Raw genomic sequence first — 16,168 nt, forward strand, 5'->3', positions numbered from 1 at the left:
GCTGCTGACCATGAGGCCGTGGGTTCGATTCCCTGCTGCAGTAATTGCATTCCGGGGGTGGGGGGGTGGGGGAGTGCAAAAATGCTCATGTTCTTAGGCATAGGTGTGCTTTGCAAAAACAGTTGGAACGAGTTTGTGATGACCCCCTCCCCCCCCTCGACTTATATGTGGCATCCCCTATAGCCCACTGTGCAGGTTTCACGACATTAAACCCCATAACTGAATTTTCAGTGCTTTATTTCTAAAAGATATCTCAGGTGCACTACTGTAGCATAGTTGGCTGTTACATGGCAGGTGTGCTTGGGAAATTCGCAGCCACTTGAGAAATTTGCCAGATTTAAATTTAAACAGAACTAAACATGGTTGTCCACTACATGATCACATACTGTTGTCGCAAACAAGAGCCCCTCCAAAGACGTTCTAGCTCCTTCTTATAGTAGCACATTTTGAGCATAATTGCGTGACAGTGCCCACAGAAACAGTTCGTGTTTACGTGCGTGCGTGTGTGTTTAGGTTTTTCTTTTCTTTTTTTTATCCTTCTCTCTCTCACCTATTGCATCCCCTTGCCCCTCCCCCAGCACAGGGTAGCCAACCGGAGGTAATCTCGGATTAACCTCCCTGTCTTTTCTTTGCCTTTCTCTCTCTCTCTCTTTGAGCATAATAATAAATTTTGGAGCACAAATTCAGTCAGAGGTGTCTCAACATGTATGCAGTACGTTTTAGGCATCATTATTTCGGTGGTTTGGACTAATTTGTTGCCGCACACTTGCTTGACTGGGCTTCTGTGTCTTGACCATAAGGGAATGTCGGAGCATCTGTAATCGATCCCTTTGGCCCTCTGTGTTCCGTCACTGTCCAGACCTCCAAGTGGATGTGCATCATCGGAACAGTTCAGGCAGTTCAGGTGGCTCAGCCTCCGTTAAGCAGGAGAGGAGATTTCACGGGACTGGCTCCGCGGCTCCAGGGCCGGGGAGTCCGGACTTTGGGCTTGTCGATGAAGTGTTGAAGGAAGGTGGGTGTCCCGGCTGACTTTTGCTTACGTAAAAGCTTTGTTTGTTTGGCGTCTCTGAGAATTGGACTTGTCACAGGATGAACTTGTGAATTGTTTAGTCTAGGCATGGGCCACCACCCCATTTGTGATTGTTGTGGAGTTGTTTGATAAATGTGGATTATCAAATCCGTGATGGAACATACGGAGAACGACACTTTGCGGTCTGTAGACAGTGATGAAGTACTGTATGAAAATGATAATGGTGGACATTAAGAGTAAATAAAATTCCACTATCCGGAGATAAACCTTGCTGGTTTCACTTCTCTGTTCCAGACTTGGAGGTAGCCTACATTTTTCTTACAAAATTCGGGTGCATGTTAGCTTTCTACTTCGTTTTGGGGCACTGATGTCCTGTGGTAGGTTTGTTTTCAGCTTCGAGCTAAAAAAAAAACTGGCTGCTTTTAAGATTTGGTGTCGTATTAAAATGGGAAAAATACTGCCAAGTGAAGCAGGAGGTGTGTTTCAGCATTATTTGACTAGCTGAATAACTCAGTATATTTAATTTTGCTGGTCTCATCAAGGTTCAAATAACATAAATCAACTGTATTCTAAATTTCTTTTGACATTGATATTTTGTAGATATATTGATTTTTTGGTTTTTCATTCAAGTGGCCAGGAAACTTCCAACATTACAAATTTTTTGTAATTATCTGTTAAACAATTTTTCTAGCAACCTATGTATTTAAGGGGAGATACAGGGCCGAAAGGTTTTGAACCAACATGCCAGTTTTAACAAAATTTGGCAGAATGCTCCTTCTTGTCATTACAACATGTTAAAAATTTAATTGCCATAGCGCAAATGAGAAAAAGGTTATTCATGTCCCATTGAGCAAATGAGTGTGTCATCTTGAGAAAAATATTGTTTTAAAAATTATGAAGTTAGAAAAATACTTCCTTTATAATTGGCGCCCTATGTTACAGGATAGCGGCAATTGCTAGCAAGTGTATGCCCTCTTCTCTAGAAATAAAATCACTTCTTGTACCTCACAAATTTTTAGCCTAAAAATGATCTTGCAAACAGTTTTCATCATCGTAGTTTCGAAACAATGGTGTTCCCAAAAGTGTGAATTGGCCAACAAGTGTGAACTGAGAAAAATAGACTCAAAAACTTCGAAACGCCATTTTATCCTCCAGGCAACAATGTTCCGTTGAACGTCCCTGCTGCATGGAGTAGACCCTCTTCAACTCAGCACTGCTCAGTGGCAATTGCTTCTGTTTTGCAGTGCTTTTTAGCATTCTGAAGCTTTTCTGTGTCGACGACTTCTTGGCAGGCATGGTCTAACCACAGTGGCGGCTACCTGCCGATCACAATGAACTAGCACAAAAATCAAGAGCAATACGAATGACTAGTGCTGACAATAATGAAAATAAAGTTGGCCACCTAAACCTAGCAGGCGGGAAAAATGGAATGTCATAGGTCTCATTCCCACCAACCCAGGCTTCAGTTTCGGTTCGGCAGGCAATTCAGACAAGCTGTGGCCAAAAATGGGCCTTTATTTTGTTTTGAGAGCTTTTTGATACTTCCAACAGAAAATCTTTCATCACTAGGAAGCATAACAGAAGGTCTCTCGTCACTAGAAAGCTTGAAAATCAAACTTTCTGGCGAGTAAATTGACTCTTTGTTAGGCTCCCCTCCCGTTTCGTGACCACATCTCGAATACGGTTTCATAGGCGTTTTCGATATGAAATCTGTGCCATCACCATGTAAAAAAAGCTGATTTTCTCCTTTTCTATTGTGTAGGTAATAACCAAACTTGGATAGAGGCTTCCGTATATGTTTAGAAATGCAAAACAAACAAAATTATAAAATGAATCTCTGTCGGAAGTTGAGATTTTAGTCCTGTGTCCCGCCTAAAAACCCCAACTAGCTCTCTACAAGTTATGATGCTGCATCATATGCTAAAGCATTGTATATGGTGACAAAGTGTTCTTAGCCCCGTGAAAAAGGGTCATATTTTTGTGGTAAGAAAAGAGTCAATACAATAGCTAACAGATTTTTCAGACTCCGAAAATTTGGACTTGATGGATATTTTGGAACTCGCCGTGGTTGCTCAGTGGCTATGGTGTTGGGCTGCTGAGCACGAGGTTGCGGGATCGAATGCCAGACACGGCGGCCGCATTTTGATGGGGACAAAATGCGAAAACACCCGTGTACTTAGATTTAGGTGTAAATTAAAGAACCCGAGGTGGTCGAAATTCCCAGAGTGCTCCAGTACGGTGTGCCTCATAATCAGAAAGTGGTTTTGGCACGTAAAATCCCATAATTAAATTTTTAAAAATTTTGGACTTCATATATGCACCAGCAGAGTTCCCATAGAGCTAATGCACCCTCGCGACTGATTTTTCGGACGAACTTAGGCCCCAAAATTCAATTTTCTGGACCAAATCACTCGTTCCGAGCCACGCTACCTGATCTTGGCCTGGCTTAGTTTCCAGTGGCTCGCTCTATGGCCTCCAAGATTGGAAGGTGCACACAATCAACAGAGAGAGCGCTTACCATTCTGTCTAGGAGGCCATGCCCACTCTCCCTTGGCTAACAAAATGCTCCAGGGTACACCACCTTTTCTTTTTTTCTTTTTTTTGCTCGGCACTATCGTCGTAATCACTGCGGGATGTACTTTGTTCTTCTAAAGTTTCAGTTGCTATTTTGTTTGTGGTGTGTCCAATGAGAAGGTGCATTTCAGAGACGTCACAAACTTTTGTGTGTTTATGCGGCTTCGCATTTGTGTGATCGGCGTCACCTCCTGTGCCTTTTGTGGGTGCCAAGCGGGGCGAAGAAACATGGCTCATTACTGCGACTTCTACAACACCAGTCGGAACGTTGCCTTCTTGTTGACTGTATACACAGGACATCGCTCTTGTGCAAATGCAAGCAAATCTGATTGCCTCCAGGCGCATTATGAGACAGGGCATTATAAGAGATTTTTTAAGGCCGCTCTGTTCCTAATAAATTTTATTTTTTTGGCTCAACGAATATTTCAGGCTGTTTGATTTTTCGGACTGTTTTTTGGTTTCGTGAGGACCAAAAAAGTCGGTTGGCTACTGTATTCCTAAAATATATTTTCTCGAGAATAAAAATGTGTTCAGAGTATTGTACGCTTGCATATTATTAGGTTCCTTGAAACTTATGTGCTTAATTATGCACCACATTGAAATATATTTTTATTTCACTTATTGTATCCCATCTACAGCGTCTGTTATGGCTTGTACTTTATCATTTTATAATCTGTGCACGAATTGTAGTGATGTCAGTAGCTGTTTTATTAATTATTGTGTTTACATTGATGGTTCTGTATTGCCTACTTTACTCACTGCCTCTATGCAGCAGCATTGGTCGAACATTTCAAATTCTGCTGCAACAAAGTGGTGGTGCGATCTGTCACAGCAATGTCGAAAACATTGTGTTCACTGTAGCCATCACAGATGGCGGCACTGTTTTATTGCAACAAAATCACCGTGATGAGAGCGGCGTCGCTGCAGACACCCACTTCTAATTTATTGTTAATGAAACTAGTAAGTAATGCCTGCAAACATGGTAATAAACTAAGCTTACTATGGCATGCCAGCTCTGTGCAAAACTTGAGTATGAATGAGCAAGTGGTTTAGTAGAAAGAAGCATGTACACTTGGTTCTTCTATTTATGCAATTCAATGCAAGAACCTTGTTCATTGCATTGTTGCCCCTTGTGCAGTGTCGGACCTGAAGTCTGGGGCCGTTTCAATGCTACCTGCGCCAGCAGGATTGTCTACTGGTGACGAGCTTGGTGAGTCTGGAGCTTTCTAGCAGCATAATATCACAGTTGTACTGCTGGTTTCTGAAACATCAGTGCTGCGTTATTAAAATTTGAGGATTTGAGATGAAATCTTTGCTGACCAAGGTTCACGGTTTACATATGCCACAGTTGTGGCATATTCTCAGGATATGTATGATAATTGCCAGTGTGAACACAAATTAGCAAAATCTCGCTAATTAGCCTTGTGGGTGATAACTTAAGGGAGGTGTGTTGTAGTTGCAGTATTTTAAGGCAGCCAGTATTCAGTGCATAACCTTTTGCTAGGAAACTTTTTCCTAACACTTCCCTAACTTCCTAGGAAGTTAGGGAAGTGTTCCAGGAAGCTTTCCCTATCTGTTTTGAGAAAGATGGACCCCAAATGTGCTATGAAATGCTATGCTGTTCAAATTAATGTTTTTTTCCTGTACAACTTTTCTTTACACAGTGCAAAACATAATAAATGGGACAGTAGTGCATTTCACTGCTGATTAAAGCTGATGCCTTGAGTTCTGGCTGGCTTCATTTCTGTAATTACAGGTTGCAATGTGCCCCTTAAGATAATTACTAAAGAAACAACAAATAAAAATTTTTTTAGTCGTTTTAGTTAATTACTCTCCCAAAATACCAAAAAAGAGCTACCCTTACCATCAGAGGAGGCCTGCTAAGCCAGAAAAAAAAAGTGGAAGATGGACGGCGTCGCCACGTTGAAATTCTCGCACTAGCTAGCCATGACACCGTTAAATTTATTCAGTTAAGATTGACTATGTTGTGTTCTTGCAGAATCGTAGAATCAACTGAGCGACGTTGACCGAGGTATAAAAAATTGCTTTTGAAACCATGTTGCCATACTGACTTATGGGTGCTGATGTCTTGGCACGAGCTTAAAAAATTTGCTTTTAACTTATTTCTTCTTTGCCTAATAAACCAGCTAAAGTGAAACCTCGTTAATATGTAACTGGCGGGAACGCGGCATAACTACGCCCTAAACGGTAGCATGCACTAACCACCATGTACAAGTTTGTGTTTCCTGACGTGTGCTGTCGCTGCCTACAAAAAAATTAATGTGATGCTGCTTTAAACGTTGGCCAAAATATGCACTAGGAAGCGCAGGAAAATTCTGGCTCTGTCGCTCAACCTTGCATTAGCGCAGAAGCAATACACCGCAGTGGCAATGCCAAAGGAGCATCTCAAAGCTTGCGACAGCGAACGCAGCGGTAGACATGGCCACTGTGCAGACAACTTGTGCGGCTTTCCCTAATGTGTAAATGCACATCTGTACAGTGATCTGCTACTCAACAAAGGCGGCACTGCTTCATTGAAACGTGGTACCTGATGCCGTGTGATGCCGATCATCCTGCGCAATTAGTGTGCAGTGCATCATCTACTAAGCAAGCATCGTCACCAAGATTCGTTACTCTGCCGGGATTCTTGCTGAAGCTGTATTCTCCGGTGATCACTTTTGGGGAATGTTTTGATTACCCGAATGCCAAAAGCGCTCTGTCGGTCGTATACTTCGACGGGCCCAGGGCCGAGTCTCGCCAAAGTGAAACGTGAAACAATCGCGGAAAGTGACTCTTCGCATGGGCATGTTTGCCGGCAGATCTGGCACCCATGCTGTGGGCTTTCTTCATGCCCACGCTGCACCTGGAGGCACGCGGATGTGGTGCCAACAGTGCATATCTTGAAGCAGTCCTGCTCACAAAGTTGGCCAAGAATAGCGGTGCTTTTGGGTTATCGCTTATTTAAAAGCGTGAAGTACGCTGACTACAGCGCTACGCGCTGCCATGCATATAGCCGAAGATGTTTATCGCGATAAGGTTGGTGGCAACTAGGCATACCGGTGCACCGGTCGATGGTTATATTCATTGTTGAGGCTGCTACAGCGCTTCCGTGCATTTCAGATGCTTATCCATAAAGCATCACTGCACTCGCGCCAAAGCAGGGCTCATTGGTCGACCGGTCTCTGTTCTTACCGAAAAGGTGGAAAATACATTGCGGCAAAGCATTGCATCTACTACACCAAGAATTGATGCGGCACAGTTAACAAAAAGTGATTGTGGTATGAACTAACCGGTAGTCATACGACGAGCCATTACAGCTTCAGCAGTCAGCTAATACATTAGGCTCTATGGAGACTAGGTCTGAGATTCATCGCAACTACATTTTAACCATTAGTGCGTTTTAGGCAGGCACACATTAATGAGGTTTTGCTGTGCTTTGAGTTGTTGAAACTAAAGTTTGAAAGAATAGTTTATTAGTCTAAACTGACTCGGAGTTTTTATTTAGTGTCCTTTTAAACAGTTAACTCTGCTACCGAGTCTCTCATAATGTTTATTTTGCTTTGATAGGGTATGTTAAACCCTATCAAACATACAGTCAATTAAATGTTGATCTTTCCATTGTTTCTGCAGCTGTGGCTTCAGGTTCCTCGACGTCCCTGCACCCAGACAACCACCGGACCCGTAGCCAGCACAGGCGCCGTAGTGGCGGCACCGGCTTCCTCTCTTCTGGTTCCTCGTCTGGCTCGCTCCGCAATGCCACCGGCTCTGTTGAGTTGGCTTTCCTGTCACAGGACCCGAGCGTCCGAGCCGCGGAGCTGGCGCGTGCAGCACAACAGCGCAAGAGCAGTCATGCACTTCGCGGCAACGTCGAGGATGCCGATGCCAACTGGTTGGTGCGGCGTGCCCATAGCGAGCTCGAGACCAGCGCTGCTGAGAAGCAGCGGTCTTCCATTCCGCCGTCTCATCCAGTTTCGCTGGAAGCTATCCGCGTTGGGTCATCCTCTTCTTCAACCCCCGTGCCAGCGAATGTTCGGCACGTCCGGAGGAGTGTAGAGTTCTCGCGGCCCCCACTGATGAACGACGGCGCCATCAAGACGATTGCGGAGCAACCAGCCGCGGAGACTCCGGCTAGCACGGCGTCTAGTGGGTCGAGCAGCATGAAGTCATTGGTTAGGCACCGCTCGCTGGACGCGGCCACGTTAAGGCAGCGGCGTGGCCGAGGTAGCAGTGAAAAGAAAGAGGAGGAAAAGACTGGGGTAGTGGTGTCGAGTGGGGCAGACGGTCACGCCGCGGCCGGCCGGTGTTTCCCGTCGACAGATAGCGTGTCATCGGCATCTGGCGAATCTGATCGAAGCAGCAGCCACTTCACAGTCATCTACAAACCACTGGATCCATGCAGTGGAAATCCACAGGTAAGGTTACCTCCCTTTTTATAGAGCGATGAATGTTTTGGCTTTGGTTGGGGCTAGCTGCAAGCACCCAGAGTGGTAGCTAGCAACCACTACTACGCCAATAATTACTCAGTGCTAGATCTTGTCTCATTATCAATTCTGTCGTCACCTGCTGTTAGTCAGCAATTTTGTAATGTTCATAATGTTTGCTTGTGGTTGTGCTTAACATGGGAACTGCATTCTATGATGCTCACTCAGATTGCGCCAAAGCAATGACAGGGCTGCACATTTATATGAACACATGCACACGTTTTATGCTTGCAGGAACTTGACTTGCCTGAGCAGTACCCTGGATGGCTAGAAGGGAACCCCAGAAATCCGGAACCACTTCCATCTCCAGCCTGCTCAGAACGTAGCAGTGTGGCTGGCTTGGATTGGCTTTTTGCCGTAGCCACAAGCCAACCAGCGAATGAGACAAAGACATTGGCACCTTTGGGTAAAAGTTGCTCCTCTTTTCTCAGATTTAACCGCTCCTTTCCTTTAGCTGAGCACTGGTACCTCACACTGGTGTACCAGCGTTTAGGTTTCGGCGTAATATTCAAGGAAGTAATGTTTGGCCCTTGTTTTCTTTTGTAATACCTAAATAGCTTCTTTCATCCAAATCAGCACAAACCGAGTTTTGAAAGTCTAAACTAGGGTTGCCAACTGTCACAAATTTACCGGGACAGTTCCAACTTTTCACTATATGTCCCGTGTCCTCATTTAATCCATTTGGAAGATGGCCAAATGTCCTCACTTTTTTTTTTTTCTAGTGGATAAAGATTTGCCATTTGCACATTCTTCTTTTTTGTGTTCTGTCGCATTGTAAAAGAGGCTCCTGTAAACATGTGATCCAAATATTAATGCACTACATGCAGCACAGAATTTACAATATCATGTGGAAAACAGTGAAAAATTGCTTGCTCCCGCCATTTCGTCGTCGTCATCGCAAGCAGCGAAGCCCACCAACAGCTATTGGTTTATTTCGTGATTGTGAAGGCATTCTCTGTAATACTGTGATTGCTAATTTTGAGGCAGATAAATGAAAAATATGTGTCTGCAATCTCAAAAAGACAGAAGAAGCATTTCATCTTTGCACTGCCGGTCTACGCACGGCAGCTGTGTGGCCTCTAAAAAAATGGCTTGCTGCATAACGTAAACGCTGAGGTAGATGACTACGTAGATAACGTAGAGGAGTCGTCTTGCTGGTGAGGCACTCTACTTTTGGACAGAGCCTTGCTGCATTTGCCATCTTCCCTGCGCAGCTTCCAGCACACTAGTGCAGACTAAAGGAGAGAGATAGCCATTCACCGGTGCAATAACTACACCAAATTGCATTTATACTTGCAAAATCTGAAGTTTTTGCTAGGAGATCTGTAAGGTGACTTGCTTTAATAGTGAGGCCGTTCTCCGAGTATTTAGAAAATTGTTTCAAGGCCTCTTTAAACCCCCAAGTCCGAAGTATGACAGGTATGCATTGCCCCTTTAAGAGTAAAAGGGTCAAAGCATACCTGCCAAGTCCCCTGTGTTTTTTTCGATATGTTTGCGAATTCAGGTTCATTCTACGATTTTACTGTTGTGCCAAGTTTTACAAAAAGGGAATTCTGTTCACATAATTTTTCAAAGCTGTTGAAAAACTGGGCTGCGCGAGATTTCAAAAATGTGCATGCAAAAAAAAAAAGAAATTGTAAAGGTACCGCTCTCTGCGGCAGCGCGAGACGTCCTGTACCAGTGGGTACTTGCTTTGAGCAAATTTATTCACATAACTTCCTGAAGCAGATCAGATTGGACGCTGAAAAATAATTGCAAAATTCACTGCGACCTTAGAAGAATGTGTTGCTTGTGAACATCCACTGTTCCAAGTTCACTTCTGCTTGCGTGTTGTGTCTGAAGGTAATACTGCAATTATTCTATTATAAGGTAAGTTTCTTTTTCCCAGAATTCTTAGTTTTGAAGCAACCCAAATATTTCGTATTTCGGGCAGTTCCTGCCAAGTTTGATTAACTTATAGGCTATTATATATCACCTTATATTAGGGTGCATACTTAGTTCTGTTTCTCGGGTCCACCAACTGGGCACCCTCGCCTTATTATCAAATAAATTGGATAATTGTTAATAGAGTGTGCATGTTTCTCACAAAAGTGTGTGTTCAGGGTATTAAATAAAAAGGATTGGACAACCAAGTGTCTATGCTAAAGAAGACAAGGTTGGCATACATGGTGGTTGAAAGGATTTATGATTTATTATACCTCTGTGTTCTGTCTTTTTCGGTCTCTTGTTCATGTCATATCTAAGCAGTGAACTCTTTACAGGGGCTAATTTATAATGTGTGCATTTTTCAATTATATTGGTGCTAGTTATGCCTGTATCGTTAACTCTACGTACTCTGCGATTGGTTCTCTATTCTTGCTTTGTTGAGACCTAAAATTTGATACCTCTTTCAACTTGCTACAATACTCTGGAGTTCTAAGAGGGACATTTCTTTCTTGGAAGCAGTTGCAAGATATCCATATCTCAGATATGCCAAACAGCGAAGAAGATTTTGTCTTCAATATACGTATTAGATCCCCCCCCCCCTCATCGCTTCTGTGTCCTAGGCATTTTGAAGTTCACAGGCTGGCAGGTATGGCATGAAAGCCACAAAACCGTGTATTGTGTCGTCTGCTTGCAGAGCTGAGCAAAGAACAGACGGAGCACAAGCCGAGCCAACAGCGACCGGCCGAAGCAGCTGAGACGTGCCTTGGGGCCAGCGATGCGGACTCCAGTCTTCCATGGCAGTGTGAGGAGGCTGTCATGCGGGTCCGCAGTGGATCATCGGAGCAGAGCCTCTCTGATGCCAGTTCCCCATCGTCTCCCGACGAGATGACTCCCCTTGGTGCCTCAGGACGCCTCTCCACGGCCCTGGGAGCCATTCCTAAGCAGTACATAGAAGATGCCAGAGGCGAGTATATGGCCACGTGTACATTGTTTTATACCCATGTCAGACAGGCAAGCATAATGCCACTTTACCGTATTAAAAAGAAATCTTACATCTTGCCATAAGAAACACATGGTATGCCACGGTAGATATATGTGATATTTGCTCCATGATTGTGCATCGGCAGAAAAAAAAATGTTGAATAAGAACAGTAGACAGGAAACATGCCGTCTGTCTCATTTCTTAACCATTTCTTGCCAGTAGAAATCATGAGTGTCAAACTACCAATCTTTCAGCCTTACATTATATTTGCTTCTAGTGACCATTAAATTGGACTGGTTGTGATAGCGCACCTTAAGACTGTGCTTAGTTAAAGTAATTCTTCTTATTTTTCTAGAAGAATGAAGCATCACAAAAATAACTCCTTTTCTTGTGTTCCCATTGCAACTTTGCTGAAAGTGCTATGTTGGATCAATGTTCGTTTGAATTTTTATAGGGGAACAGGCATACCCACCAGTTCCTGGGCCTTTTACGCGGACGACGGTGCGGTCGTTGCTGAGCCGCCGTCTGCTCGACATTCTCAACCTCAATGACCCTCAAGAGTGTGAAGTGGAGCTGCAGAAGTTGAAGAGGGAGTTGGACATCTGCCGTGAGTGGGGACCAGTGACATGTTTTTTTGTACAGTTTGACCTAAATATAATGAACACAGATGTAAAGAATCATCAGGTACATTACCTAAGGAAGTTAAAATTTTATTGGGAATGCTTTACTTCACAAGATGTTCTATTGCTACAGTGAAACTGAAAATGAAAGATCCAAGACACTATTGGTCACAGTGAAGCAAATGTATGTTTGCTCACAGCCGCTTGCAGCTCAGAATAGGTATCTTGGTAGCAGAAAATTTCAAATACTTGACAAGACGAACCTGAAATGACACTTTCTGGACGCACATGTGCATTTGGGTCAATGCCTTGTCTGGCCTGCTTGGCTGACCTAGAACCGTCCAATTCATTGAGCTGACTGGCTTTGCGATAGTGGTTTACAGTACAACCTGACCATTGCCCCTGATTTCCAAGAAAACAGCTTTAAGTGACTAAAACAAAGTGAGACAAGGCGTTTGTGTCATTACTCTGCTTTCGTAGTTGTCTCATTGCTTTTTTATTTGTATGTTTCAAATCTTTTTAAATTTTACTTGTTATATACCGTATTTACTAGAATCTAGGCTGGCTTCGACTCTAAGCCGACACCTCAAATTCGGAAGGTCCACCAATAAAAAAGACTGCCTCGATTGCAAGCCGACCAAGATGAGAGTAAATGACAGCAGCCACAAAAGGCAAATCACGTTTCTTACCAACGGTCCAGAGCCGTCCGTGCACTAGTCCTGACTCACTGTAGGTAGTGCTGTACTGGTACTGCATGCTTGGTGCTAACATCTCGCCGAAAGCAAATGTTAAGAAAACAGTGACTGTGCTCGCACTGCATGCATTCAGTGCGGTCAAAGTGGCGTACCGTTGCAGTGAGCTGTAGTGCTGTACAGCTGTGGCAGCAGATAGTGACAACTGCAGTACTCTCCTTGGGCACTCGCTTGAGAGATCATTTTTTTAGTCCTGACGGCTGGTAAAGAAATTGGCGAATCTAAGACAACCTAGGAGATTCGTGACTCGTGCGATAGGTAAAAAAGGAACTGTCAGCCAATGATTTGAGTGAAAGTGGCATTTATTTTTATTGCTGAAGCCTGCACCTTTGATCAATTTGCTTGTCTTGGCTCTTTCAGGACGGCTTGCTTCAAATGCCGAGGAGGCACCTCCGAGCTTCTCCCCACCAACTTCCAAAGGTAAGGCTTCACTGCTTTTCTCAGTCATGCACAACTGATTTGATGCAGCCAGTGTCAATGGCTTATAGACTGTGTGATCTGAGAAAACTCGTTGAATTTTCAAACTATTTTGAAACTGCAGCCATTAAAAGCATACAACACTATGTAGTTTGTACATACTAGTACAGGTTGGAAATCGGAATAACAGGCTATGTTATGAGGTCATGGAGATGTTCAGCTTTTTCTCGAATCCCTCAGTCCGAAAACATTTGGCATGAAGTGGACATTAGACAGTTTTAGTTTAGCGTACGCCATACCATTGCATATGCTGTAACATAACGGGTCATCACTGCGCTTGCACAGAATGCTAAACAACCCATTGCATATACACGCTATTTCTCAGATATAGGCTTGAAGTCCTTGCGTGGTTTGCTAAGTTTGCGGGAAACAGGGCGGCGGTCCCGACTGCCTGCTTCGAATTGAATTTGGTGTTGCTTTTGTAAAGTGCACTTTGTTCATAGCAAATGACTGTGTAAACGGCTTTGGCTTAGTCTCAGGTCGCCTTGATGACATAGTATTATGGATGGATAACCTTGTGGTGTTTTCGAGATCGCTTCTCATTTTGAACGAGTTGAAGCCTAACGAAAGAAATATTCGAGATGTCAACGCCACCTACAGCTACAGTCGGGAGATAGCCGCAACGACGGCATATGGCCTCCGGGATCCAAATACGCTATACGCTATACTGTAGCGTATAGAGTATGCTATAGTTGCATACACTAAACTAAACCTGTCTATTAAAGCCTCATGACTACGTGTCCCATGGGACCAATGCAAAATTGGGAATAAATCATCTGCCAGACATAAAGTAAATAAAACCAACCATAGGTTGGCTTTATTCATAGTTTCTCTGACCGAGATTCCTCTGTGACATGCCATAATTTGCACCGCTGCTGAAGATTTACACCGGCAGTGAAGTAGAATACACTTGGCTACTACACAAATAGCTCTGTGTTTTTATGGTCGAGCTCTGTGCCACCAGTTGGTGCCACCAACCCACCCACTTGCGTTTGTTTCTCTGATAACTCGATAATCCACAAATGTTAAGAAGTTTGTGCACAAACTAAAACGCTATTAGATTTATTAATTCGTTCACGAAGTTTTATGTCCCAAACCAACCCCGATGTCATGAGAGATGCTGCAGTAGAGAGATCTGGTTTAATTTTAGTCATCTGAGGTTCTTTAACGTGCACCAAAATCTAAGCACACATGTTTCTGCATTTCACCCCCACTGAAGTTCGACTACTGCAGCTGGGAAGTAAACCCGCAACCTCATGTTCAGTGGAATGCCTGTTATGTGAATGCATGTTAGACATGCATGAGAAGACATTAATTTGACTAAATGCAAATATGAGGGAGGAGCTTATCCATTTTTAGACACATGTGAAAGATGAATAAAAAATTTTTTTCTTGGGGTTGCTATCTAACCTGCATGCCAGCCTTCCTGAACTGCTGAATTTTTACTGTTACAGCAGTTTAAGAGGCACTAAAGAGAAAAGTTATTTACACTGTATTAGTAGGTTACCCTTCTATTATACCAAGAAGATCCACTTTAACCTAAAAGGGACTTGACAAGCAAGAAGAGACGCAAGAAGAAAAGACCAGTGGTGACAATGTCCTGCAGTTATTGCACCAGCTCATCAGGGTGTTGTGGATTTTGACTGCATCTATTCGGCCCTAGTTAATTTTTTATTGTCAAAGATTAGCTACATTGCATAAAGAAGCCAAAGAATAAATTTGGCAAGTTTCAAGTTCTTTCACTGCACCATAATGGCCCAGATACGAGGAACTACAGTATACGAGAAACACAGAATTCGCCGCGGTTAGCAATTTCGCCAACTCTGCTTTTGTAATTCTTGCCAATCACTTTGAAGCTGAGAAAGGACTGCGTGTTGCATGATGCCAGTTTCAGAAAGTCAGCTTCACATGTATGCAGCAGTGTTATGCGGTGAAGCATAGGCGGAGTATCTCGGTGAAGCATACCAAGAGCGGGAAGGGGAAATTGTCCCGGGACCTTTTATGTATTCCTTAATTATACATGCGAGCACCAGCCCTCTCCTAGCATAGAACGAGCACCGATATGCCTTATAAGTGTACTGGTAGGCCTTCAGAGCTTTTTGGGACGTGTCTGTGGCAATTCGAGCCCTTGGGGGCAGTAAAAGGCACGCGCTCATTTTTTTGGACTGCCCGATTTTTCGGATGTTTACGCGGCCGTTAGGGAGTCCGAAAAATCAGCTGCTGACTATTTGGAGTCAGCCTGTATGCAACAACATGTCATTTCCTTCTTTACCTCTTTTCAGCCCCTGCTGCAAACCGGAAGCGTCCAAAACTGGCGGCCACTCGCCGAAAAGCCAGTTATGGCACCTCCGAGTTTCTCTCTCTCCTGCCAAGCAATCCGCCTTTGCCTCAGGCTGATGGGCAAGTTCTTTTTTTGTACTGACTGGCGGTTTCTGTGTTCTGGAACAAGCACCTGCTCTAGTGTGTACTCCCCAGTATGTTGCCTTTACCTCGTAAGGAAAATTAAAGCTTGTTCACCTTTATTTCTGCCAATAGTCTGTACATTCATACCAAAAATTAAAACAAAGTGTCTTTTCTACAGGTTTGCAAATACTGAATAGTAGATTTCAGATCGAATATCGAATCCAATAAAAAAATAATGTGTTGAATGTAATATTGATTATCAAAAAATGTATCACAAAAACTGTGAGGCAAAGCTTACCTAGAAAACTGGCCGCCATGGTGCAACACATATGGAACCCTCGCCCATCTTTCTTGAAAAGAATTGGGTGATTTTTAGTTTTCTGCTTTGTTTAGGTGATTTAACCCTCTAAGGATGAGACATATAAATACCCTATAAAATGTTTATTTTCTATCTAAATCTGCAAAACATCAAGAATAAGCATAATCAACAAAAAGGAGCAAAAAAAATATTTTTCAGAAATTTTTCACTAATAGAAAAAACCCCAGAGAGAAAACTGGAAGTGCGCTTCACCCCAAGCCACCTAAGGCTTCTTTTTCAATTTTGTATAGACAGGTCTTATTATATGTGAACCACAGGTGTACATTTCATTTGTTTTACATCACATGTGTGATACCAGTCCAGCTGGATGTCTTGCTTCAGATGTGTCCTCTGACCTTGCCTTCAAAAGATAGTGAGATGCATGCCACATAAATTCGTCCAGTGTTCCTGCTCGAAACCAACAAATGGCGCTTGCTGCCTGTCATTCATACAACTTCGTACTCAGTACTGAAACTCGGCAAGAAAGAAAAATGTTCTGGTATGTTGCCTGTAGGCAACACTCATCAGTAAAGGTTTAATGTCATTTCTACATAAATTTTCTACG

The 16,168-nt window shown here is 43.4% G+C and overlaps 1 protein-coding gene across 1 annotated transcript in view; it reads left to right on the forward strand.

Moving 5' to 3' along the window:
* Positions 1-16,168, forward strand: part of pcx (pecanex) — a 78,152-nt gene that overhangs the window by 10,627 nt on the left and 51,357 nt on the right. Inside the window, exons 4-11 of the mRNA XM_070527255.1 lie at positions 860-1,012; positions 4,743-4,814; positions 7,235-8,016; positions 8,320-8,491; positions 10,706-10,975; positions 11,448-11,600; positions 12,726-12,785; positions 15,125-15,246. Coding sequence (XP_070383356.1) covers positions 860-1,012; positions 4,743-4,814; positions 7,235-8,016; positions 8,320-8,491; positions 10,706-10,975; positions 11,448-11,600; positions 12,726-12,785; positions 15,125-15,246 — 1,784 coding nt within the window. The remainder of the gene's footprint in view (positions 1-859; positions 1,013-4,742; positions 4,815-7,234; positions 8,017-8,319; positions 8,492-10,705; positions 10,976-11,447; positions 11,601-12,725; positions 12,786-15,124; positions 15,247-16,168) is intronic.

This window comes from Dermacentor albipictus, chromosome 10 (genome assembly GCF_038994185.2).
Source record: "Dermacentor albipictus isolate Rhodes 1998 colony chromosome 10, USDA_Dalb.pri_finalv2, whole genome shotgun sequence".
Lineage (NCBI taxonomy): Eukaryota > Metazoa > Arthropoda > Arachnida > Ixodida > Ixodidae > Dermacentor > Dermacentor albipictus.